The sequence below is a fragment of the Eremothecium gossypii genome, chromosome I (assembly GCF_000091025.4).
Source record: "Eremothecium gossypii ATCC 10895 chromosome I, complete sequence".
NCBI lineage: Eukaryota > Fungi > Ascomycota > Saccharomycetes > Saccharomycetales > Saccharomycetaceae > Eremothecium > Eremothecium gossypii.
Genome location: NC_005782.2, coordinates 161,008 through 185,609, shown reverse-complemented (window position 1 = coordinate 185,609; position 24,602 = coordinate 161,008). Strand labels below are relative to the sequence as shown.

Below are 24,602 nucleotides of genomic sequence, written 5' to 3'. Positions count from 1 at the left end.
GTGTCCAGGCAGTGTGCCAGGTAGTCGCCGGTGGTGTACTTTTGTGTGTAGTCTGTGCAGTTAAATCTCATAGCCCCGGTCTCGGAGCTGGTGAACAGTCCAAATCCAGGTGGAAGCGGCATTGTCCAGATTGTTCGCCACGGAGCTCGGGCGGGACTCTACACCACCGGTGGTGAAGTACTTGCCGTTGTCGCGCTCCAGGGTGAGGGCCGGGGAAAGCGCGCTCTTGAGGGTGCCGATGGAGCCCTCCTCGTTGGACACGCCGAAGCAGAAGCCCACGATCTGGAAGAAGATCCAGAAAATAATGCCGACGATGGGCAGGCGGGTCCAGTAGCTGAAGAGGTTGGTGTTCATGACAAGGCCGGGGTGTACGGCGATGCACATGACGTCGGGGTGCTTGATGGCGAGCATTTTCGTGAACTGGATGGCCGCCGTCTTGGCCATGGCGTAGCGCAGCCACGTGAAGAAGATGTTGGGGCGGTAGTCGAAGTGGCAGTCCAGCGGGCAGTACGTGAACTGGATCTTGTGGCCGATGGACGACAGCGTGACCACGCGGCCGCCGCTGCGCTTCACGTACGGCAGCAGGCGCATGGTCAGCAGGAAGTGCGAGACGTAGTTGGTCTGCATCTGCACCTCGAAGCCGTCGTGCGTCAGCTCGTAAGGCAGCGCCATCACGCCTGCGTTGTTGATGAGCACGTCGAGCGTGCTCTCCTGCGCACGAAATTTTTTGGCCGCCTTCTCGACCGACCGCAGGTCCGTGAGGTCGATAGGCAGGTACCGCAGCTCGCCCAGGCAGCGCTCCAGCTCGTCGTGCGGGTCCTGCCGCGCCGTTTCCAGCCGGTTCTCTGCCTCCTGCTTGATTTCCTTGATAGCCTTATGCACACGCGAGCTGTTTCGTCCGCCCACGTATACGATAAATCCGTGCATGTACAGATGCAACACCGTATACCATCCAATCCCGCTGTTCCCCCCGGTAACCAGCGCTACCTTCCTTTCGACCCGTGGGTCGTAGTACGGCAACTGATCGAGATCCAACTTATCCATCATGGTCCTCTCCCACTAACCTACGCACGAGGCACCTGCAACTGGGGAACGCTACTTATAGTTCGGGGCCCGAATTTCACATAGTGCTCTGTTGGTGATGACGGAAACTTTTTTTCAGATCATTGGCCTTGCATGAACGGATCGAGCCACTAAAGGAACAGGTATTTCCCTGCTGGCAGCAGCGCTCCCGCGTGCGAGCTTAGTAGGGGGTATGCCCTATAGGCGGCTAGCGTTGTACATAACACTCAGTAGCAGCATGCAAGACTCGGCTTTTGGAGTTGGCATCGGATTTTAGTGTCTGGAATTTCGGGTCCGGATGCAGACTTTAAGGTGCGATTTACAGCAAGAAAGTGTCATCAAAGCAACAACAACGGCAACGGTGCACGCGGTACATGGCAACGGGGCGTCGTCTACACAGGAAGCGTTCCCAACCTGCGAGTGCGCTGCAGGCGGCTCTGTAGCACACCAGCGTGCGCGGGCCGCGGGACTGTTCAGCCTGCGATGAGCAGTGAACAAGACAGCGTGAAAAATTGGCTCTCTGACACACCCGGCCGACGCAGCGGACAGAGCGAGATGGACTACGAAGAGGTTTTATTCGGGCTGGAGCCACTGATCAACGCGCGGAGCGCCGCGGAGCTGCTGGAGCTGGAGCTGGCGGGCCTGGAGCAGTGTGGCGCTGTGCTGGACCAACTGGCAGTGCATCTGCGCGCGCCGGCCAACCGCGACCTAGTACGCGAGAGCGGGCTGCTGCGACAGTTGCTGCGGGCGCAGGCGCTGGTGTTCGAAGCGGCGTTCCAGGGCGGCGGCAGCAGCGATGCGCTGCTACAGGTGGGATCTGAGCTGGTGCGCTGCGCAGCGAATGCGATGGTGGACAACGACGACAACCGGCGGGAGTTTCATTCGCTGGCCGGGGCGGACGGCCACCCGCTGCTGGAGCACTATTTGCCGAAGGTGCTGCAGATGGGGGAGCGCGAGGGGCCCGTCGGCGCGCTGAAGATGCGCGCGATCGCGATGCTGCAGAACTTTTGTCTGGACAGTCCCGAATACAGACTGCAGTGCGCGCAGACCGTGCCCGGGCCGCTGATCGCCTGCCTCAGAGAGATGGGGGACGCATACATGGAGGAGGACGCGGCGCTGGCTCTGAAGCTGGGGCTGGAGCTGCTTGCGGACCTTGCGGAGGACTACGCGTCTAAGGCCACGCTGGACGAGCTGGAGTTCCTAGCCTCGCTGCTCTGCCGCATGGCGTCGGCATGCGAATCTGCAGACCCGGAGGCTGCAGCGGAGTCCGAGGGTTCGGAAGACTCTGGTGCGGATGCGCTGCAGGCCCTCTGCGGTGTTGTAGAGGCCATTGCCGACAAGAGCGCCGCGCTAGACCTCTCAGATAAAGAGCGCTGCAGCGCGCTGCAGCGCGCGCTCTTCGACTCGCTGGATGCGCTCCACGCGAAGGAATTTCCCAATAAGCTCATAGTAGTGCGTCGTATAACGTCGAGCATCGGCTACATTTCCGCGAATGAAAAGTGCCCCAACCGGCACATGCGCACTCTCTGCTACAGCGTGCTGGAACGTTCGCAGGACGGCTACGCTCTATGCGGGGCGCTATTCGTACTGGCCAATTCCATCTCCGGACGGAGCGACGTGGACGAAGTCCTCGCACAGGTTCCGCTGCAGCGCCAGGTCCGGGTCGCCCGGGGTTTCACGGACCCTGTCCAGTTCCAGAGCTTCCTGGATCTCTTCCGCAAATGCCTGAACCTTGTCACGGCGCTCACATTCAGCGCGGAGCACCAGGACGCTCTGTTCTCGGTGGTGCGGACCTGCCACGACCAGGCCCGCTACTACGCCGGCCTGGCGCCGCTCGTTGACTCGTTCCTTAACAAGCTCCTCGCCATCTTCCCGGGCGCGGCCCTTGCCGCCCACGGCGCGGTACTCGACGTCGCTGCCGAGCGCGGCGGGATCTCCGCCTGCCTGCTCCTGGAGAAAGTCTCCAAGGTGCCCGGCGTTGCGCCAGAGACCTTCGCACGCCTGCTGGATGCCATCTTCAAGTTCCAAGAGTCCGCAAACGGCGGCGTGTCCCTGCAACATTTGTTCCATGTCACACGTGCTCTTGGCGTCTACCTGCATGACACAGACGCCCGGTCCAGCCAGTTGCTGCTGTCGCAATATTCCGACAAGCTGACGCTGCTGCTGTCGTCTGTACTTTCCCTGAGGGACAAAGACGACCCCGCCGCTACCAGTGTCCTAAACAACGCCAAATTCATGGCAGGCATGGTCTGGAACACCTCGCAGAATACTCCGGAGCTACAAGGGCAAGACATGGCAGACCTAGTGAAGGCTGCGAAGGCTCTGCTGTAGTTAGATAAGATGACGGTGCTCGAAGCACCGTAGTCGCATTCGTACGTCGCGACTATGCATAAGGGTGAGCACAAAACTATGCCAATGCGAGGGTGGTAGCACCACCTGCTTGGCTTGTGGTGGCACGCAAGGACCCAGGATCAGTATAGAGAGTCCATATCCAGCAAATAAAGTCTAGCTAGATGGGTGCGGAAAACTCATGCCGGCTATTGGGACCGGTGGCGCTCTTCATCCAGTTCTTCATGGCGGCCGTGGCCGTCGGGGGATTGCTAGTTAAGCGCCAGTACGAGCACCCCAAGCGCACGTGGCGGGTGTGGTCATACGATGTGGGAAAGCAGATGATCGGGTCTGCCGGGATACACCTGCTCAATGTGCTGCTGAGCATCATGAAGAGCCAGGGCCTGCTCGGCACGCTGAAAAAGACGGACGACCAGTGCGACTGGTTCTTCGTGAACCTCTTGATGGACACGACGGTCGGCATCCCGATTTTGTGGTGCTGGTTGGTGCTGATCCACAAGGGGCTGCAGGCGCTGGGCGTGCAGAACATCGAGAGCGGCAACTACTACCCCACGCTGGACAAGCCGGAGCCCGGCGCCGCGGTGCCGCGCACCGGCCCGATGTTCAGCGCGTTCGTCAAGCAGCTCCTCGTGTTCGTGTCCGGGCTCGCCATGATGAAGGTGTGCATTTTCCTGCTGCTCGGCTGCTTCGAGCAGCTCGCGAACCTCTTCGCCGACCTCGTGCTCGGCTGGTCCGACCCCTGGCCCAACCTCCAGGTGTTCCTCGTCATGTTCGTGTTCCCCGTCCTGTTGAACTGCTTCCAGTACTTCTGCGTCGACAACATCATCAAGTTGCCATCCGACCGCTTGACCCGCCAGAACGTCGACAATTTCGACCAGGAGTCCATCTTCGAACAGAACGGCGTCTACGTGCCCACCCTGCTGGCAGCGGCGAAGCAAACATACCTGGCCGTGTGACAGTCCGGCCCGAGCCCGGCGGACGTAAAAACAGCTCAAGCGTCCGCCATTCCGCCCAACTGAACACGCTGCTCCGCGTCTCGTGTTTACGTGTTGTTGTTTACGCTTTGCCCTTCTGTGCAGGCCATAGAGACTTTCTTGCCCTACCGTCTGTCGCTGCAGCTTTCGCTGTTCGTTCTGCGTGTCTCCGGCTCCGCCTGTGCGCCAATTGCTGGCTATACTATCTCTGCGCGGGTGCGGTTGCGCCGATGCACTATCTGACATCACTTGTATTACGTGATCTGTCGTTATAGTTCGTCTGCGGGGCACCGCTGCCACAGTTAAAGGGCCGCTGCGTGCGGCTGCCCGGGAAATCCGCATCCGAGTGCGTGCGACCACATGCCCACGCTCTTTATCTTCCAATGATCGATTAGCTGCGGTGCCTCCGTCGCCTCTTTTGGGAGCTACGGCTGTGCTCTGCATTCCTAGTCTCGAACCCAGACGACGCTGCACCTTTGACCACGCGAAAAATTCTCGAGAGATTAGCCAAAGGAAGGCGCCATGTTTCAGCAAGAATGTGCAACCGTTGAAAACACTACGCAAGAGGAGATGGGGGCGGCCCCACAGATGTTTCCGCAGAGCATATTGCGGGAAGCTAGGTGGCCGATATCTGGCGATATGTGTAGATATATATAGGCAGTGGAGTAGGGAGAGCGGGCACGGGAAACGTTTTCAGCTCGCCTTAGCTTTAAGAATCCACAGATTTTCCCAGCAAGCACACAGCGTCAGCACAGAGCTAGCCTCGAATAAACGATACTTCTGATCCCAACTTAGTCATTCCTTTGAAACCGTTTAAAATGAAGTTTACGTCCTCTATCTTGCTAGCGTGTGTTTCCACTTTCGGGACCGTGCACGCGCTGTACTCGAACAAGACCACGACCCTGGCGCCAATGGGCGGCAACCAGGAGTACCTCGTGCCCAACAGCGTGTCCACGGTCGTCAACGACGACGACACGACGTCGACGATCACGCTTTTCCGCACGATCACGCTTGACCTGCCTTTGACCAGCGCGAGCTCCAGCGCGAGCTCGAGCGCGACGCCCTACAGCAGCTACTCCGGCTCTGCGTCTTCGTCTGCGTCTGCGCCTGCGTCTTCGCCTGCGTCTCCGTCCGCGTCTCCGTCCAGCACCACTGCCAACTGCACCTCGTCGACCGAGCAGACCTTCTCCACCTCCAGCACCCAGCTGTACACGACCTGGACCTTGACCGGCAGCGCCGGTCCTCTCGTTACTTCGAGCGCCTACGACAAGTACGTGGTCTACGCATCCGCAGCCTGCACCGAAAAGACCGTCACTGTCACTGAGTACGCTGCCACGAAGTACGTGACCGTCGCCGCCAGCGCCATGCCATCGCTTGCCCCACTAAGTGGCTACTACTCGAACTCGACCGCCACCCATTAAGCTGCTAGCGAGGCCGTTTTTTTTTTACATTGGGGCGCGCTGACGTTTTATCAGACTGTAAATCTTTGGAGGGTATAAAAAGCGACCATCTCTTTCGACTATCCATCCTGGCTTCAATCAGTCACCTTGATACAGACGTTGCTCCTACTACGTCCCGATTCGACGGCTCCGTACCACTTTCGTAGCTTCTTAGAATCGATAGTTCAACGCTGATTTTCTAACGAGAGTTTTTAACATAACCCATATAAAATGGACAATAAACCAATAGCGGGCTACTGAATGTATTCTAGCCGTGTAATTATACTAGCTCGCCTTTACTGTTAATAGCGTTTAGCACTACTGTCTACTCAGGCGTATCCATAATGCGGGTAACGTGGTGACACTCCTTGGGATTTACTGGAGATGGCCGTCCTCACCAAGTGTTACAAGTACACCTGAAAGTAGCTTGCTGAGCCGACATGCCATGAGGGGAATGGCCGCACCGAAGATACACAGGCTAGAGGAGAGCGTATTCCTTCGACTGCGGTCGCAGCTATCGATCGTCTCGGTGGGCGCTGCAGTCAGAGAGCTGATGCAGAATAGCGTCGATGCATGTTGTGGGAGGCTAGAGGTGTCTGTCGACCTTGATAGATGGCGTGTGCATGTACGGGACGATGGAGAGGGACTGAATCGTGAAGAGCTGGCCAAGGTTGGGCAGTGGCACTATACGTCGAAGCTCCGGCGGCTAGAAGACTTGACGGCCACAGACACATATGGGTTCCGTGGCGAGGGGCTGTACATGCTGAGTAACATCAGCCGAGTAATTTTGCTCTCGAAGCGCGCAGGCATGAAGCATGCGGCATTGCACCGCCTCCCTGCGACAGACAATGCGCTTCCAAGAGATAGTGACGACATCCGCCTTCTGGACGGCGCACACGGAACGACAGTAATCCTTGAGGATCTATTCTATAATCTCCCGATCAGGCGGCGCATGCTGGCACGGACGCCGCCACACAGGCTTTATGACGAGATTCGAGCAGATGTTCTGCAGTTGCTGCTCTTCTGTCAAACATTGCAAGTTTCTGTGCTCGTCATCAAGAATAACCAAGAAAAGCAAATAGTCCGTTCCGGGAACCTGACGCAGCTGACTTTTCCCGATACGTTGATGGCTGTTCTCATGTGCTGTCTGGGACCCGTAGTTGCTGCCAAGGACCTGCAGTATGTGTCTGCCAAGTATCAAGACATCGAAGTGCAAGGGGTTATCTCTACAGTGGGCGTACCTTCGAAAGACTACCAATTCATATACATTAACAAACGCCGATATGAAGACAAAAGATTTATCTTCGGCTTCAACAAGCTGTTCCGTTCCGCCAGGTACAAAGAGGACAATATGCTTGCTGCATCGACTAGGGGAGGGCAGCAAGCCTACAGCGGATATCCGGTATATCTGCTCGTATGCAAGGGTCCTCCCTCTATCAGTGACCTTTTACAGAACCCATCTAAGGTAATTGAGAACCTGGAGTACGGACGAGTGTTGCAGCCATTGCTTTGCCAAGTTGCGAAGTCCTTCTTAAGACATTATGGGCATGCCACAGTCTCATTTCTCGACAGGAAAATGACAAGGAACCGCCTTCGGGCAGAGCTGCCATTGCCTATACAGGGCAAGACGGACCAAGACGCCCCTGAAAGCTCTTTACATTCTGGAACCGACGCTAGGCACCTTCTCAATGGAGGGATTAATCCTGTGAACCAGCATCCCAAACGGAAAAAGTACAACCCACCCGTGGCTTCTATGAATAGCTCGGCCGATGCAACTAAGATTCTGGAGCATGTGGCGAAAATAAGAACACGGAATATCAACGTAGGTCTGCCGGTACAGAAACCGGTGGGGTCCGGCTCTATTTCGTCATCCTTGGCGTTTTCCGATGAGCACCTAAGCGTCGACTCTATACAGCTAAAAGATTGCATAGTGATCAATCAGATTGGCAACAAGTTCATCCTGTTAAAACTGGAGCCGTCACGTAGCCGTACCACACCTTTGCTTCTTATCCTTGACCAACATGCAGCGGATGAGAGAGTTAAGCTTGAAGCCTATACGAGGGATTATCTATTCACGCTACTCACGGCGCAGCCATCATTCTACACCACCCCATGTAGCATCGCTATGGATCTGACCCATACTGAAGCAGATATTTTACTCCACTATAAGCGCGAAATAGAATTTTGGGGGTTTGAGATTTGTTACAAAGATGAATACACTGGACCACTCTACCTAAAAGCAATACCGACATTATTTGATGCAAAAAAGAAAAATGACGTTCACTATTTGAAAAGAGCGTTGCTGCAATATGCCTATGATTTAAAGTCATTGAAGAAAACCAAAATTACGTCCATTGAAGCTGATGGCTATGTAACAAAACATCTGAATGAGTTCGCATGGTGGAAATACATGAACGCAATACCTACCGTTTTTCTGGAGATATTAAATAGTAAGGCTTGCCGCTCTGCTATTATGTTTGGGGATAAACTAAATCACGATGAGTGTCTATTCCTGGTCAGGCAACTGTCTACTTGTAACATGCCCCTGAGATGCGCTCATGGCAGGCCATCAGTTATTCCAATAGCCGACCTGAAGGGATTGGGTTCCATAGTTTTTGAAAGTTATATCGAAGATTACCGAATCACTTAAGCGGCCATGTACTTGGATTGTAACACTTGTAGTTGGTCTATGGTGACACCTTTGGTTTGGCACGTTGCGTTTCTCATTGCCTCAATATATTTGTTCATAAACTCCTTCTCCAATTCCCTTTGCCCAAATTGAAACACCGTGTACATGTTTCCCCTCATTAATTGTACTGCCATATCATATTTCCGTAATGCTACTAAAGCTGTTGAAAGCAGGATAAAACATTGTGTGAGTTGATATGCATTTTTGGCCTTTTCCGCAGTGCCAATCATTTCCGTGATAAAGTTGATAGAGCGTGCAGCCATGCCGCATTCAAATAGTAAATAGACCTTTTCTTTCATGAATTCAAACTCCCAGAATTTGTCGATTATTTTTGACCTAGTATCCTCGATATAGACATTAACTAGATTCATGGCTTCATCAAGCTCACCCAATTTTTTGAGGTACCTGATTTTTAATTGCTTAACCTTTTGCTGCTCAGAATACGGCCAAGCGCCAATGTCAAGAGAATAGAGTGGCGCATCATCTCCACTTACCAAGGATTGAACCACCTCAGAATATGCCCCTCGGTAGTTGGAAAAATCGGAGCTCGTATTAGCATATGTAGCGTAACAAGGAGGAATTTCTTCAATTCCTATTCGGTTCCATATCTCAGTTGTTTTAATAAACGGATCAACACTCTCAATATGCCGGCTTTTATCGTCCAACATACACAACATTCTGGTCTTGTAGGCATTGGCTAAACCTTGAGGAATATGAGCATCATACGTCAACTGCAATAATGACTCGATGGAGTATAAGAACTTAATACTGTTCAAAGAGTTGCGGGCTGTGTTCTCAAAGTATTTCTTTAGCTGCGCAACAGCAGACTGTAAGTTATCGGATAGGTGGGGATAGTCCTTGAGAAAGATAAAAAGGGAATATAACATCGGTTGTACACCAGTCAGGGACCCGTGCTCCCGTACTAATTTTACCACATTTTCTATCCTCTTTACTGCAGCCTGAGGAGTCCCACATGCACGAAATAAATGGCTTAACATAAAAGAATTAAACAACGGTCCACTTGCGGAGTCATATGTCTGCGAAGATTCAAAACTGGACCCAGCATAGTCAAATATCCTAAACAGAAGGTCTTGGCTTTCCTGATAATTTTTATTAAGCAGGGAAATCGTATATTGGACCATTAGGACACTGGGGAATGTAGTCTTCTGGTTCAAGCTTGTGTACCTTACCAACTCCTCGGCGATGCTTAAATCCGGGTTTGTGCAAGAGTTAAGTTTTGTAAGTTCCATGTTGACTAGTTGCTCATAGCGTTCACGTGTGGTGAGTATCCATGGATAGACATGATGTTCTTCTTCCCCAGTTTGTATTGTTGGTAGAGGTAACGTATTATCGTCAGATTCATTGAAGACCTTGCCGAGAAAGGCACTTTTCTGTGGAAGTTTTGTATTCACTGCCTGCCAGAGCTTCGTAGTCTTAAACTGGGCACGATAGCTGTGGAGCTCACGCCACTTCTGGGTCATATCACCACTGAGATAGATGTCAGTGAATCCTCGGAATTTCCTGGACAATAACATGTAAAACACAGACTTTTTACTAATGCCACGTTTAAAGTACGGATCTGGTATGTCGCACATAGAATCAATCACCACTCTGTTCTTGAAGAATGTAAGCAACTGAATAAGCCCGTGCATGCTAGGAATTTGCTCCAATGCCGCAATTAAGGTCAGCGCAGCTGCCTCCTCATCCGCGTCAATAAGAAACTGAACCAAACATTCGAGATTCGGGAGTTTAATTGTAGCATTCAAGTCTAAGTCTTTTTCATAGGCATATATGCTTCGTATGCCTGTAGGATCTAGCACGCGAAGTAAAATATCTGGCTTAATTGCAATCGTCCCTAGGGCGTAGAACAATACCAATAGAAGACTAGAAACATCATGCGGATCATACCACTTCGTCAATTGGATATGCTGATATATTTGATGCTCGCTGGGTGCCATTAAAATTTTTTGTGGCTCTCAGTAGGTGGTTAGTTAGGATAGTTAACTGCTATGAAGTTCCAATATTTCGGACATTTCGCTGACGTGAGTAATGACATTTGATAACAGGCAACATAGCTGGTCCCAGACATTTGGGACGACGGCATTAGTTATATACATAGCTCCATGCTGCCATGATGCGGTGAAGACGTATCATATGACGTGTGGAGCAGAGTGGTACCACTAACCATGACTATATGCTATTAAAAAGTTGAGGGTCTCCCAATAAATCATTCCAAATACCTATATGCGGTGAGTATCATAGCCTTATCCGGAAGCCTACCAGGTACAGGAAGCAAGATTCTCATTTTGCGCTTGGCGTCGTTGACTTCGGTTATCAATGCTACGCCAAGGACACCACTTCTGAATACTTCTTCTGCAGTACTTTTGCGCGGGGCATAAGTAATTGCGACGAGAGCATGTTGTAAATTCGCGGCCGTGACTTCGACACGCTCTAGTTCGACCATGTTTGGACTTGTTTTCGACATATCAATGGTTAGGGAACTTTTGGGCCGCCAAACTACAGCGTCTAATAGGTCAACACCAATGGTATATGGACTGAGGACAGTTGAGCCATTCCCATAGAAGTATTCTCTGATCTGGCTGCGTTGCAATGCTCTCCGTGCAACATCATCGATGTTGCAAATACCTCTGCTAGTTGGAATGCGAACAATAGAGCGAACTAGTGTCTGGAATCTGTCGCTGAGTTCCACAGCCAGGCTGTCGTCCGGCGCGCATACAACTAGCGTTTTTATATTGAACTTTGTAATGGCGACCTCCAACTCAGTATAAGACTCATCCAGATGCTGTAATGGTGGTGAATCGACAATAACGCCAGAGCGGCGGACAAGGGGATCATTCTTCAGTCGGCCATCTACAGTCTGTGCTAACTGTCCGAGTACCTCCATGTATAGGGGCCTGTTTTCGGCAATCATCTCCAGCCCAAAGTTCTTAACCATGGGTTGTTTATTGTGTAGTTTGGTGGCACCAGTTGTCATACTCTGACCCCACATGGTCGATTCGACATCCAGGATGTCAGAAATTGGGGTCGCAGTCAGAAAGCCGGGCGGCGAAAAAGCGCCCTCTTGTGGGTTCAGGTTGACATATATCGGCGTGTACGCTTTACTCTTCAATGCATAGGAACAAAGAATCTTGCAGAGACTTGTCTTTCCGCTAGAAGCCTTCCCGACCACCAGAATACGCGGGCCATCGAAGCTGGATAACCTCATCTTTTCCAGCGCGAAATGCAGGTTATACAGATAGGGCATATTGGTGTCTGGCGATACTGTCGTTTCCAGTTCATCAAGGCTCTTCCACTCTAGTTTAACATGGTCAACACTATACACCGCAATATTTGCGCATTGTATTGTGTATTCAACTCCATTAGCCAGTTCCGTACCAAATAATTCTGCAATACCATAGACGATCTTTATCGTAAGCTTGGATTCTGCGGGTATACGCGCCCTCCATTCTTTACCTGGCGACAGCAGTACTGTTTTCGACTCAGCAACAGGTGTATCAAACCCAATAGGCTGCAGTAATTCTTGCGTGCTTTGTATTGCGCTCATTGTCCTTGACCGACGGTGTACGTTATCATCGATAGTTCACCAAGCAGCAGATGCTCTTTTCATGCCGTCAATTCTAGACTATCACGTGATATTAAATTATATGCTGAAGGCGCTCGTCTTTTACAGCAAATGACTGATGAATATTTCGAGGAATGATCACCTAGATATTCATGGCTCAATATTTTATTATTCATTCTGTATAGTATGTTATTTATTTATTATATTTCGTTATAGAACTCGCTTGGAACGCCAGATATAAATACCGGTGACATCAAGCATCAAGGTATCGATATACCACAATAATAACACCGCGGCTCAGTGACGGTAGATTTGCTGTTAATTACCAATCCCTACCGATCGCAATATAGCGAGGCTCCGCTCTGCGACCCCATTCGCTCCACGATCCGTCATATAGACGAACCGGAACATATCCGCAGGCTTCAAAAGCAGTCTTGACAGTACAGGCAGTAACACCACTACCGCACATCACAATACTGTGCTTCGAGCAATCCAACCGGGTCCCATGCTCTGACAACGATGCGGCGATCCGGCTCTGAATACCCTCAACCGTGTTCGAGTAGTTACCGCCCTCGAGGACCTCAGCGTACGGCATGGGCTGAGCTCCGGGAACATGGCCCGAAGGGACGCCAGGCCGAGGGTCAGGCGCCTCGCCCAAAAAGCGGGGTAGCGTCCGCATGTCGAAGAAGTTGTAGTGCTTGATTTCGCCCGTCTCAACCAAGTGATGCAATTCCTCATAGGTAATTACCTGCTCCTTTGCATGGCTGGTGCACGAGGTGTAAGAAGTAGGCTCGTATGGCGTTACGGAGTCCACTTGGGTGATATCTAGTGGGTACCCTTCCTCTTTGTAAGCGTTGAGGCCCGTGAGCAAGAAAACAGTTTCGTGGCCCAAGGTGGTAAGTTCCCAGGCGGCTCGGGAGGCGCTGAAGTTGCTGCATCTATCGTAAACAACTAAGATGTCATCCTCCCGGATGCCCAACTTACCCATCTCCTCGTTGAATGTTTCCAAGCTCGGCAACATGTGAGGGTATGGCGACTTCTGGTCCATAAAGACGTCTATGTCAAAGAAAATAGCATTGTGTATTCTCTCCAACTCCATAAACTCCTTCTTGGCAAGATCCCGCTCCTTGTCGGCCATGTACCATGTTGCATCAACAGGAACAATCCGTTTTCCAGTGTTCCTGTGTAGAAGCTCAGAAAAAGCCTTTGGTGTTATTAGACTGTATAATGACATATAGCAGTGGTTGGCAAAGTCAGGACCCCTTTGTCTTCGCGAGTGCCCACTTTATATACAGGTCGTTTACATTCCATGACTTGTAATTCCGATATAAGCCCGACAGCAATCACTCGTGAATGACGAAGTTGACAGACGATGAGTAATGCGTCGAATGCGACAAACGTGCAATTGGGTACAAAGAGGGATAGCTGGTGCAATATTAAACTGATAATAGTAGCTGGACTAAAATATACCAATCTTCATATACTGTCCGGGAAGTGAGGTGATATGCCGGACAGACGTTGAAATGTCGATCTTCGGAAGATTGACCATCGCTCTTTGAAAAATAGAAAGAAGTCGAGCAGCAAGTAAATGGCGCTGGGGTGATGAGCCCAGAAACATATAGAAATGGAGCCGGCACACATCCAAATCCAGATCTCAGAATTATTTGAGGTCAAGCTAACGGACTACGGCGGCAGAGCGTGCTTTGCGCGGCAGAGCCAGCAGCGCGGGGATACGGTCCTGAAACTGACGCAAGCACTGGGGTCCTCTATAGCATATGAATACCGGAAGGAGGTTTGCCACTTTTGCTTTGCGTATGATGCTGGAGCTGTCATGAAGACGAAAATAGGACATGCGGAGGCAAGATTTCAACCATCTATCACCGGCGCCAGCAGTTTCGGCGGAGGCGGCCTCCGATTTTGCTCGGAAATATGCAAGAACGCATATATGCAGATGGAGTCCGCCGAAGAGCTGGTGGAGGCCTTTGAAACTTTGCTGCAGGCTTTTCAGAGAAGCAACAAGCGCAGAAATACGGATCTCCAAGACGATGACTGCGGGAACGCTGTCATCACGGAAGCAATTATAGAAGAAAGATGGCGGTATGTAGAAAACGAATGGACTCCAAAATTATCTGCAATGAAGCCGAGCAAACGGCATCTGATGATTCCTGCGATTGACGAAGAGGTTTACTCGTGTGCAAGATTTGTTACTGAATGCCTGTTCAGGCTAAAACATCTGCCAAATGAATCAACCATGTACCAAGCTTTCGACCAGTTGCAATCCAATGAGCTACAGAAAATAACTGAATTTCCTGTACTTCTAGAGTTCCAACTAAAAGTGTACAAGTTCTTAAAAGTAGTACTTCCGATTGGTCTGCGAGATCTGCTCTCATCGGCGCTTTTCCGTAAAATATTGGGCAGTGAATACGGGAACTCGTTCGGGATCTGGGAACAGAACGAGGGGAATTATAGTAGAGATTACCTGGGATATTGGGTCCTCCCGGAAGCTTCCTATTTCAACCATTCATGCGCTCCAAATTTGGCCAAAAAGAGAGTTGGGCGTGAGATGTATTTCGTGCTGACTTCTGACGTTGCTGCTGGTGAGCAACTGTGTATTGACTATAAGGGGATACTGGACTTACCGGTGGTTGAAAGGCGCAATATATTACACAGCAACTGGTTCTTTGACTGCGCTTGCGAGCGCTGCGCTCTAGAGTTGCAGTCGATCCATTAATGCCTCTTCCAATGCAGACTTGCTCACGCTTAAACTTGACAGTTCACTGATTCCAGAACTGTTTCCTCCATCCTCATCCTTATTCGCCTTCCCACGGCAAGTGGGAGGTGTCTGTAGACTACTTAGATCGTGGATATCGTTTATATTTTGTCCATAACCATTCAAAACTCCAACACTTGCTGCAGGTTCGTCTCCCGCTTGCGAAGAGCGATTGGGGGCTCTATCCGCACTTGTATGTGAATATATTTCTTGCTCGATTGATTTTAAATGCACGCGGAAAAGCTGATACACTCTCTTGCGGATGAAGAACTCGGGTGCATTAGTCTGGTTTGACAGCAGTTGCCAATCGATATCATCCTTATCTTCTATAGTTGAGATATGCGCCCATAGTTTACGATCCTGATGCTGGTTCCATTCAAAAGGAGGTGGATCCACAAAGCCCTCCCGTTGCCGTCCAGGTACTTTGACGTATACTATCGTATTCTTGCTGTTCATTGGTTCTGCTGCCCCCCCTATAAGTGTGTGTGCCTCAAGCGGTTCGGTTTCTCCGGAGCCGGACAAAATTATGGTTACTCATGGTCAAACTTTGTTCTTTATTACATCAAAGAAAGCAAGCGTTTTATGTGATGAGCCAAACGAGTAACCATAATCTGAACAGTAGCGAGGGAAATGAGGACTTAATTCAGATACAGTGGTCAGATTATGACTGTTATCAATGGCCACCGACGTCTTTAGACCCAAAACATAGTTTAAGCTGGCCAGGTAAAGCTTTTAGTACCGTTCCCATAATCAGGTTTTACGGGAAGCTTACTAGTGGTCATAATATTTTAAGTCATCTGCATGGTGCACTTCCGTATCTATTCATCAGCTGCGATGCACCACCTGACGAGCTACGCTATAATTCAAAGGCAACATGTCACAGGCTACATGTACTACTGGAACTGGCGCTGCTGAATACTAGTACCAAATCACATGGTAGTGAATCTGCAAAACAGAGTGATAGTACTGAAGATAATATAGAATGTTTGCGGTACGTTGCAAACGTGTCAGTGGTGAAGGGAGTGCCATTTTATGGGTTCAATGTTGGATGGTCAGTATTTTACAAAATATCGCTACTAAACCCTCGGTTTGTTACCTTACTAGCGAATAAACTGCGAGATGGTTCGATATTAGGTCGTAGTGTTAGTGTATATGAGGCACATATACCGTACCTGCTGCAAACGTCGGCTGATTTTAATCTGTACGGTTGTGCGTACCTAAACTTGACCGATTGTTACTTCCGAGGACCAGTCCTGAACAACCTACACAATATTGACGAGTATCACCAGTCAGATGCCGTACATACCTTTTTAAAGCGGTTTCTAAGGCCTGATAACACTTTACCCAGAGAATTTGAACGTTTTGGAACAGGCTTACTGGAGATAGATATCCTCCCCCAGTTCATTGCCAACAGAGAGGAATTAGAATATCGGTATATTCATCATGACTTTATCGATGCCCTGAGAGCTCCTGCTAATCCCAATAAAAAGTACCTTGTGTCTACGAACTATGTCTGGAAAGATGTAACATGGTTGCGAGAGTCTAAGGAGTTGGGACCTTATTTACCCCCAGATGAACTTCAGGGAGTAGAAACCAGGCCACCGTGGGACTTTGAAGAGTTAGAGAGATTCCATCAGCTAGCTAAGCAACAAAACTGCGATGGGAATCCCAAGAACTTATCTTTTGCAACGTTTATTGACAATTCCTGGTTTTACGAAAATATCAAAACCGCTTCCGAAACCATAAGTGAACTTTGGCCAAAACCATTGAATGGTAAGCAGAAAATTGTTGCTTTGCCCGATGATGAAGATAATGAAGAGCCACTAATTAGCACAATTGATTCGGTGGATATTGAACGTTTACTGTACTCTACGCCAAAATTAAAGAGGGTAAAGGCGCAGCATGGGCTTCTGATGAGGGATGACAGGGTCATGAACATAAATCCACAATCGAATAAAAAACATAAAAGCTACACACGGGAGTCTAAGCTACCAGTATACCGATATAAGAGCCCTCCGATTTCATATGCAGATATGTCAGACGCATTAGAAGCAAATGGGGAACCGGCGGTCGATTACCAGGGTCCTTATTATTCCAATCCTGTTGATCTTCCGAAGGGAAAAGATAACACAACACACAAATATAATATTGAATCTGATCATATAAGTTGTAGGGAATGGGTATCTTTTGGTGATGAGGTTGAATTTTACAGGCGGAAATTGACAGGCTCTCCAGCTAAAGTGAACCATTGGGTCTATATCCCCAAACCACCGAAGTACTATGAAGTTTTAAAACAACCTCCAGATTCACCCGAAACATCGTGTATAGATGGACCTACCCAGAGTCAACAGTCAGCACCATCGCAACAAGCCCCGCCGAACATGTCCAATGAAGCGCGAGAAAGTGGACCACAGCTTCTTCACTTATCCATGGAGATACACGTCGATACACGACGAAACATGCTACCCAATCCTCGTACGGATGAGATCAAAATGATTTGTTGGTCTATTGATGGGCCTCAATCAGTGGGAACAATGGAGCTTTCAACAGATGGACTTTTAGTATCGTTGAATGAAAATGATGCAATTTATAAACGAATAATCGAAGAGGCATGTGGTAAAACGAGAGTGGCATTTTTTACCTCAGAGTATGAACTTATAACCGAGTTTGCAAAACTAGTTCTAATCATTGATCCTGATATACTTTCAGGATATGAAACCAATAAATCATCATGGGGGTATATTTTGGCACGAGCTGAACTATCGCACAATATCGATTTCGGTCTACTTATCTCAAGGCTTTCCAGAGATGATAGATCTGGGTTGGCCAGTGAATGGAATTATTCACACTCTGCTGGGATTAAGATAGCAGGGCGCCATATGCTAAATGTCTGGCGAAAAATGAGAACAGAGGTTAACCTAGCAAAATATAATATTGAGAACGTTGCATATCATTTATTACACGAAAGGTTGCCAAAGTTCACTCACGAGACTTTAAGCGGATTTTGGCGGACGAAGTCCGATCGAACTAGCATTAAAATTGTCATCAATTATTGTTTAGAGCGAGTGAGATGTAATATACGCCTATTAAACCTCAAACAAGTTATAAGCAGAACGGTGGAGCAGGCAAGACTAATAGGGATAGATTTTTATTCTGTTCTTTCACGCGGTTCACAGTACCGAGTTGAGTCAGTGCTGGCGCGTCTAGCTAAGGCAGAGCACCTAATGCTGATATCGCCTGGAAAAGGTGATTTACGTCACCAGCGTGCATTGGAGTGTGTTCCATTAATTTTAGAACCGGACCCTACTTTTTACACAAGTCCGGTACTTGTGTTAGACTTCCAATCACTTTATCCATCGATCATAATTGCCTACAATTATTGCTACACGACGATACTTGGCAGGACCCGTGAAATGACTGCAGGAGAAAACAAGATAGGTATTACAACTAACATTCTAAAACCGAACATCCTTCAGTTACTGGGCGATAATATCACAATAGCTCCAAATGGCGTCACATATGTGAAGCAGAATATCAGAAAATCTATTTTGGCTAAAATGCTCTCTGATATCCTTGATACTAGGGTGCTACTCAAGAGGACTATATCTGACATGCACAATGGAAGCAAGCGACTGTTAAGCACTCTGGATAACCGCCAGCTAGCCTTAAAGTTATTAGCAAATGTCACCTATGGATACGCATCAGCGTCATATTCTGGTAGGATGCCATGCTCTGATATTGCAGATAGTATTGTGCATACCGGCAGGGAAACTCTACGGGCTGCAATTCAAATGATCGAAAAAGAGGATAAATGGGGTGCTCGGGTTGTATACGGTGATACTGACAGTTTGTTTGTCCATCTGCCAGGGAAATCCCGTGAGCAGGCGTTCAAGATCGGGGCTGCCATCTCAGATGCGGTAACCGCTGCGAACCCAAATCCAATAAAACTCAAATTTGAGAAGGTGTACCACCCCTGTATCTTGCTATCTAAAAAGCGTTATGTCGGCCACGCTTACGAGCATGCATCGCAAGAAGTTCCTCGATATGACGCAAAGGGCATCGAGACAGTCCGGAGAGATGGGCACCCTGCTCAGAGGAAGATTATTCAGCGGTCTTTGGAAATACTGTTCAGGACCAAAGACCTCTCTCAATTAAAGGCCTACATCGTGAACCAGTTTTGGAAAATCATGACAGGCTCGGTGCCAATCGGAGACTTCTGTTTCTCCAAGGAGGTCCGTCTGGGCTTTTACAAGAGTGAGGCGGCCGCTCCCCCGGCGGCGCAGGTCGCTAGACGTATGATGGAGAATGATAGCATGGCAGAACCCCAGTATAGAGAGCGCGTCTCATATGTGGTTGCAAAAAGCAGGCCTGGAACGCTGCTTGCAGACCGCTGCATCGCGCCGCAGGATTTCCTGGCAGACCCCCGTTTGGAACTGGACGCGGAGTACTACATCACGAAGACCCTGATCCCCCCCTTAAATCGCTTGCTGCAAACTGTAGGGTTGGACCTTTTCGACTGGTACCGCGAAATGCCGCGGCCATCCTCCTACAAGCACGTAGGCTCTGGCGCCAGCGACACCTTGCATCATGTTCTCAAATCAAACCGATGCCTCTGCTGCAAACGTGAAGCTACTACTAAAAATGGCCTCCAGCTGTGCGATAGCTGCCGTACCTCACCTTCAGAGTCGAGTGTAGCCCTTTTGCTCGACCGGCGCACCAGAGAATCCAGGTTCAATCGAGCTTTGAGAGCTTGTAGAGTTTGCTGTTTTCCCCTAACCAAAGACCTGCTAGCCGCCCCTGAAATTGGCCCAAACCAATGCCAAGCCCATGATTGCCCCGTATTCTACACAAGGAAGAAGTACGAGGGGCTGCTATCGGACCCTTCGTGGCATAGTGCTCATCGTGCCCTACAGTTGCTGGATGACTGGTAAAATCATGCCTAACGAAGTAAGCCTGGATGTTGAAAAATGATTAATCTGCAAAAGAACAATATCTCATCGCAACTACAGGTCATTTCCCGCGAGCATCATCGATAGACACCTGCCACCATGCCTGTCACCAAGTCACTTTCTAAGCTCCAAAAGGGCATGAAAAACAAGCAGCACACCATCCACCCAAAAGGGCGTAAGCTGCAGCAATTGAATAAGGCCACTATCCGTGATGAGAAGATCCAGACTAAAAAGAGAGCGCACAACGAGAAGAGATCAAACGAGCTTGCGCGTGTGAAGTTTATACAGGACGCGATAAATGTGGAGCAGCTTAAGGAGCAGCTGACTTTCACGCACGAGCAATGCTTGCTGCTAATTCGGGAGTTCATTGGGCGTGATGACGATGAGCTGGAGGAGTTGAAAAAGAAAAGGCGAGCCAATAGGCCGCCAACTAGCCGGCACCAACTGCTGGAGGCGAAGAAGCGGCTAGAGCTGGAAGAGTTAAGAACCGGCTTCCTGTGCCCAGATCTCACGGACGCGGACAACGTCGCTTTTCTTCGGCGGTGGAACGGCACGTTCGGTGCATTGGCGACGCTGAAATTGGTGAGGATCAACGAGCGGGCTGAAAGAGTTGTGGGGGGTACGAAGCCTGTGGCACAGCCTGCAGCAGCAGCAGATGTACATATGGAGTGAACCGATGCGGAGGATATCGCTGTACTATATTATCTAACTACACATGCAATGAATATCAAATATAGAAATAGCTCATGAGCAGTCCGCCAGCCACAAGGGCGCCTGTTGTGTATATTACCCGCGCAAGACGCATCTCCGGTTTCTCCGTGCGTTGCTTTCGCTGAAATACCACCTTGGTGGGCTCACCCCGCACCTCACCAACGAGTTTCCAGCCCTGTGCAGTGTGTCTATCTATTACCTCCAACATTTCTTCCGGGGAGAAGGAGCTACCATTGATAAGCGTAAACAAGTCCTTATTATCAATGGAGTACAAAGAGGATGTCTCATTTGTTGTAACTTGCGCAGAATGCCTTGTAATGTCATAAATAAGTGTTTCCAGGCTCGATGATTTATTTTCTCCACCATCTCTTAGAAGACTCATGTACTTGAACCTGTAGCGCTGCGTCTTGCGATAATCGTTACCAAAAGGGAGTAGATCGCCATACTTCACCATCGGGCGTTGTTTCTTGCCCTGAATATTCCAGTCGTATTTCCTAACCGGCGCTGCTGGCGAGGTCACAGGCCGGAGCAAATCCTGGATGATTTTAAGGTCTTGTTCCCTTTTAGCAGACAAGCTCGTACCCTGGTCAAAATCACCAGGTGAACCATCGGTAGCTTTATCTCTACAGTGTGTATTTTTGAATTCAGACTCTGGAAACGGCGCCTGCATCCTGGCATGTTTCTGCCCATGTTCTATGGTATTTATAATTCGTCTCACCGCTGCATTCGAAAACGGATCATCGCGAAGCTTACTGCGTAATATTGGCATCTTTTGCAGTAGTGGAAGCTCCTCAGCTACTCCAGCTTCGCGACAGGAAGTGAGTAGTACTGTATATTCAGGTGACCCGTCTGTCGGAATCTTGTTCAACGCTAGTATTCTCTTTAAATTCGTGCGGAATTCCACTATCTTCGCCTGCATGCTTTCCATGCCTCTAACGTCATGAGCGCGCAGTCCTTGGCTAGCTCTACGAGCTACCGAATATCCTCTAGCATGCCTTAACATTCCTTCTGTTGCAACACTTGGCTGCTCCCAGATATTTGCTAAACGGCGGAGCTTGATGAACGGCGTGAAAGTACTTGAAACAGTTTTCCTCATATATTAACTACATGCAAATCTTTGATTGAAGTGGAAGATAGAAAGATGTCTCGCGAACTAGTTACCGTGGATGAAGTGTATCCAACAGCAGTCGGCACATTTGATGTGATAGTTAAGAAGTCTAGCCAAAAAGAATACTCAGATGAGTTCGGCAAGGAACTCTTTTCAAGCAAGAAAGACGACAAGTCCACACTCTACTCGCAATTGGCGTTTTACGGAGAGGTGGCTGTTGGTGCCGTTAAGGCAAGAATTCAGGACATGAGAGGTCACTCTGCTGTCGTCATAGATACTCTTGCCGTCCTGGAGGCATATCGCGGTAAAGGAGTGGGCACTAAACTCTTGGACTACGTTGAAAAGGAGACCAAACCGTTTCAGCCACGGGCAATATATGTTACCGTTGCTGCAAGTGCAACTGGCGAGTTGCAGTGGTATCAGTCTCATGGATTTGAGCTTTTGGGGGATAAAAGTGGGTCTTGTGAAAATGGCTCACAGGCGGAAAGGAATCTAGTGAAATGGTTGGTATGACACCCAGCTTAGCGCATTTGCTATGCCGGCATTTTTGTATATTATTTTTGTATTGTATATATCATTAGTACACTATTCTTCCGCGGTTAACTTCTCGGTTTCATCAGGGCTCTCCCCTACAGAGTCAGCAGTGGTGATATTGTCCTCGACTTCTGTGTCAGTGTCGATGTCTGTGTAGTCGCTGTCTTCGTTGTCGAGTTCGTTCTCCTCATCACTATCACTATCCTCTTGAGCTGTGTCGTCTCCAATAGACGCAGTATCATCCAGCTCGTCTTCCTTCACTGGTTCACGGACTTGCATAGGCATCGTGAAATCTAAATCACCACCGAAGTATTCAGTGGATTTTATAATGATCCGGAAGAAGTAGTCACCCTTCTCAGGAGGAGCTGGTTGCGCCAGTGGGATCTTAATCGTGCCAACTTCCCAGTCGTCTGGATTGAATTCCGCGTCGAGATCCTGAACGGTTCTTTTATCAAAGTCTTTCGCCAAATTTGCAAAGGATAGTCTGGTCATCACGAGAGGAGTTTGGATAATTTTCCCATCCTTTTGCAACACGACAAGAGCACACCAACCACCGTGCCTCTCAGTTGGAAAATAAGGCGCAAAAGTAGCAGGAACCAGGGGCTGTTCGTTAACTACAGCAAAGGGATCACGCAAGCTTCCAAAGTCTTCAGATTCCTGCAGCTTTTCATTGGGTATCAAAGTCGCTGGGATCATTTTGTGCTTTGCAGAACGGACCAGGACCTTCACCACAATATGTGGAGTAGATGAGGGAGTTACACTTGCTTCACCAGGCACTTTGAACTGCGCGTCAATAACCTTCAGATGAGGAATTTGAGACGCTACGTAGAGCGTCTCCTTGAGAGTTGCGGGGTCTTCAATCCCAAGCAGTTTGCCTATCTTATTATCGTCAAATGTGAATAGTTTCCCAATGGTGTGAACGTTCTCTCCCTTGCTGTTGGCTAGGAAACGGTCCTTTTCGACATTCGGCAATTGTAGGATTTGCGCATTTGGAGAAGCTGGCAGCGCTTGCACAATGGACTTCGAGGTTTCAATCACGGCGATGCATATTTCGGTGTTTCTGCAGCTTGCTGCAATATCAAGGAGACCGTGAAGAAGTACTGCAGACTTTGCAATAATATCAAACTTGAATCCCTCTAATGGGCCGCTGTGGCGCCTGTGAATGTGGTCTTGGAAAATACCTTCAATCGCCTCCGCCGTCAAACCGGGGTACTTCGATCTATACTCTTTCGCATGGGAAAGCCAGTTCATGATCGTGGCCTCATCCACCGTTTCCGAAGGCTTGTTGTTAAACAGTTTGTCGACAAAATACGATGCAGTCTCCGTGTTCAGACCTTTGTTCGTGTACGACTGAGTGTTCGCCCACCAGCGAGTAACAAGGCCAGGAAGCACCAGTGCTAACAGTAAAAAGTAGGTAACGACAACAAGGGGCGACCCAGAGCCCTCAATGAGGAACTTCGGCAAGGCAATTCCATGTGTGGTGGATTGCGGCCCGTCTGGGTGCCCGTACCGCAGGAAGTTGTCCCGCGTAGCGTCATCCGTCAGCGCCTTGTACGCCTTCGTGATCAACACATACTGCTCCTCAAGCACGCTGCGCTCCGTATCCTGTAAGTCCTTTGCCAGCTTGTCCGGGTGAAACTTCACAGACAGCTTCCGGTATGCAGACCTGATCTCCCGATCTGTCGCTCCCGACCCCACCTGCAGTAGTTCGTAGGGGTCAAACACATTTTTGTATGAATCGTGCAACGTTTCGTTGCTTGCAATCCTGTTCACCAGATACGAGACAAGAACCCAGCCCACTATTATCAGCGCGCTGCGTTTGCTGAAAATCACGTCCGCAGGACCCTGGCCCCGGTGCTTCCGCTGGTAATCCTGCACGGCCGCGCCACTATACTTCTGCTGTATCCGCTGCAGCTCCGTAATGTCCCGTGCCCCCACATTGCGGCGCACTGCTCTGTAGAGCTGTACCACCGTCGCTGGCACCAGCACCATCAAAAGCACGGTCAGCAAGAAGAACGGCCATGTTTCATCCGACTCGTCGTACTCGTAGTTCAGAGTCATTAGATCTTAAACAACCGTGCAGAGGCCCACTGTGCAAGTTCCTTACTGCACTGCGGACCCTAGTGTTTAGTAGACGTGTTCAACCGCCACCGAAAATTCGGCGCGGGCAGCATCTCCACACGTGTAAAGTGATACGAAAATCACGTAGAGGATGACAATAGCGTACAAAACGATATATCACGTGATTCAAGTAGCTACTAGCATTGGAGTACCATGGACCAGGCCATAATACAGTGGTGCTTTCTTTGCTATGCTTCTACTGCAGTAAACGGAACTGTGGTGCGCTAGGCGCGGGTTGCTGGGTAGCTTTCCACGGTGGTGAAATTTTTTTTGACCAAAAAAACGAGCCCGACGCTCCCCGATGTCGAACACC

The 24,602-nt window shown here is 49.5% G+C and overlaps 15 protein-coding genes across 15 annotated transcripts; 8 read left to right on the top strand and 7 right to left on the bottom strand.

Moving 5' to 3' along the window:
• Positions 1-60: 60 nt before the first annotated feature.
• Positions 61-1,047, bottom strand: ENV9 (Env9p; the record flags this gene model as incomplete). Its single annotated transcript, NM_207806.1, has 1 exon — positions 61-1,047. One exon carries the CDS (start codon positions 1,045-1,047, stop codon positions 61-63), a length of 987 nt encoding a protein of 328 aa, NP_982453.1.
• A 498-nt stretch (positions 1,048-1,545) lies between these two features.
• Positions 1,546-3,393, top strand: BEM4 (Bem4p; the record flags this gene model as incomplete). Its single annotated transcript, NM_207805.2, has 1 exon — positions 1,546-3,393. One exon carries the CDS (start codon positions 1,546-1,548, stop codon positions 3,391-3,393), a length of 1,848 nt encoding a protein of 615 aa, NP_982452.2.
• Positions 3,394-3,575: 182 nt separating this feature from the next.
• AGOS_AAL091C (uncharacterized protein) lies at positions 3,576-4,367 on the top strand (the record flags this gene model as incomplete). Its single annotated transcript, NM_207804.1, has 1 exon — positions 3,576-4,367. One exon carries the CDS (start codon positions 3,576-3,578, stop codon positions 4,365-4,367), a length of 792 nt encoding a protein of 263 aa, NP_982451.1.
• Positions 4,368-5,203: 836 nt separating this feature from the next.
• SVS1 (Svs1p) lies at positions 5,204-5,806 on the top strand (the record flags this gene model as incomplete). The annotated part of the gene is made up of 1 exon (NM_207803.1): positions 5,204-5,806. The coding sequence occupies one exon, from the start codon at positions 5,204-5,206 to the stop codon at positions 5,804-5,806; it is 603 nt and encodes a 200-aa protein (NP_982450.1).
• A 463-nt stretch (positions 5,807-6,269) lies between these two features.
• Positions 6,270-8,474, top strand: MLH3 (mismatch repair protein MLH3; the record flags this gene model as incomplete). The annotated part of the gene is made up of 1 exon (NM_207802.1): positions 6,270-8,474. One exon carries the CDS (start codon positions 6,270-6,272, stop codon positions 8,472-8,474), a length of 2,205 nt encoding a protein of 734 aa, NP_982449.1.
• On the bottom strand, positions 8,471-10,471 carry APC5 (anaphase promoting complex subunit 5; the record flags this gene model as incomplete). Its single annotated transcript, NM_207801.1, has 1 exon — positions 8,471-10,471. The coding sequence occupies one exon, from the start codon at positions 10,469-10,471 to the stop codon at positions 8,471-8,473; it is 2,001 nt and encodes a 666-aa protein (NP_982448.1).
• Positions 10,472-10,740: 269 nt separating this feature from the next.
• Positions 10,741-12,078, bottom strand: CLP1 (cleavage polyadenylation factor subunit CLP1; the record flags this gene model as incomplete). The annotated part of the gene is made up of 1 exon (NM_207800.1): positions 10,741-12,078. One exon carries the CDS (start codon positions 12,076-12,078, stop codon positions 10,741-10,743), a length of 1,338 nt encoding a protein of 445 aa, NP_982447.1.
• A 340-nt stretch (positions 12,079-12,418) lies between these two features.
• TUM1 (thiosulfate sulfurtransferase) lies at positions 12,419-13,330 on the bottom strand (the record flags this gene model as incomplete). Its single annotated transcript, NM_207799.1, has 1 exon — positions 12,419-13,330. The coding sequence occupies one exon, from the start codon at positions 13,328-13,330 to the stop codon at positions 12,419-12,421; it is 912 nt and encodes a 303-aa protein (NP_982446.1).
• Positions 13,331-13,720: 390 nt separating this feature from the next.
• On the top strand, positions 13,721-14,827 carry SET6 (Set6p; the record flags this gene model as incomplete). The annotated part of the gene is made up of 1 exon (NM_207798.1): positions 13,721-14,827. One exon carries the CDS (start codon positions 13,721-13,723, stop codon positions 14,825-14,827), a length of 1,107 nt encoding a protein of 368 aa, NP_982445.1.
• Positions 14,804-15,322, bottom strand: ATG29 (Atg29p; the record flags this gene model as incomplete). Its single annotated transcript, NM_207797.1, has 1 exon — positions 14,804-15,322. One exon carries the CDS (start codon positions 15,320-15,322, stop codon positions 14,804-14,806), a length of 519 nt encoding a protein of 172 aa, NP_982444.1.
• An 80-nt stretch (positions 15,323-15,402) lies between these two features.
• Positions 15,403-19,797, top strand: REV3 (DNA-directed DNA polymerase; the record flags this gene model as incomplete). The annotated part of the gene is made up of 1 exon (NM_207796.2): positions 15,403-19,797. The coding sequence occupies one exon, from the start codon at positions 15,403-15,405 to the stop codon at positions 19,795-19,797; it is 4,395 nt and encodes a 1,464-aa protein (NP_982443.2).
• Positions 19,798-19,914: 117 nt separating this feature from the next.
• TMA16 (Tma16p) lies at positions 19,915-20,487 on the top strand (the record flags this gene model as incomplete). Its single annotated transcript, NM_207795.1, has 1 exon — positions 19,915-20,487. One exon carries the CDS (start codon positions 19,915-19,917, stop codon positions 20,485-20,487), a length of 573 nt encoding a protein of 190 aa, NP_982442.1.
• Positions 20,488-20,542: 55 nt separating this feature from the next.
• MRX4 (Mrx4p) lies at positions 20,543-21,622 on the bottom strand (the record flags this gene model as incomplete). The annotated part of the gene is made up of 1 exon (NM_207794.1): positions 20,543-21,622. One exon carries the CDS (start codon positions 21,620-21,622, stop codon positions 20,543-20,545), a length of 1,080 nt encoding a protein of 359 aa, NP_982441.1.
• Positions 21,623-21,667: 45 nt separating this feature from the next.
• On the top strand, positions 21,668-22,147 carry NAT5 (peptide alpha-N-acetyltransferase subunit NAT5; the record flags this gene model as incomplete). Its single annotated transcript, NM_207793.1, has 1 exon — positions 21,668-22,147. The coding sequence occupies one exon, from the start codon at positions 21,668-21,670 to the stop codon at positions 22,145-22,147; it is 480 nt and encodes a 159-aa protein (NP_982440.1).
• Positions 22,148-22,219: 72 nt separating this feature from the next.
• On the bottom strand, positions 22,220-24,229 carry SEC63 (protein-transporting protein SEC63; the record flags this gene model as incomplete). Its single annotated transcript, NM_207792.1, has 1 exon — positions 22,220-24,229. The coding sequence occupies one exon, from the start codon at positions 24,227-24,229 to the stop codon at positions 22,220-22,222; it is 2,010 nt and encodes a 669-aa protein (NP_982439.1).
• Between the last annotated feature and the right edge of the window lie 373 nt (positions 24,230-24,602).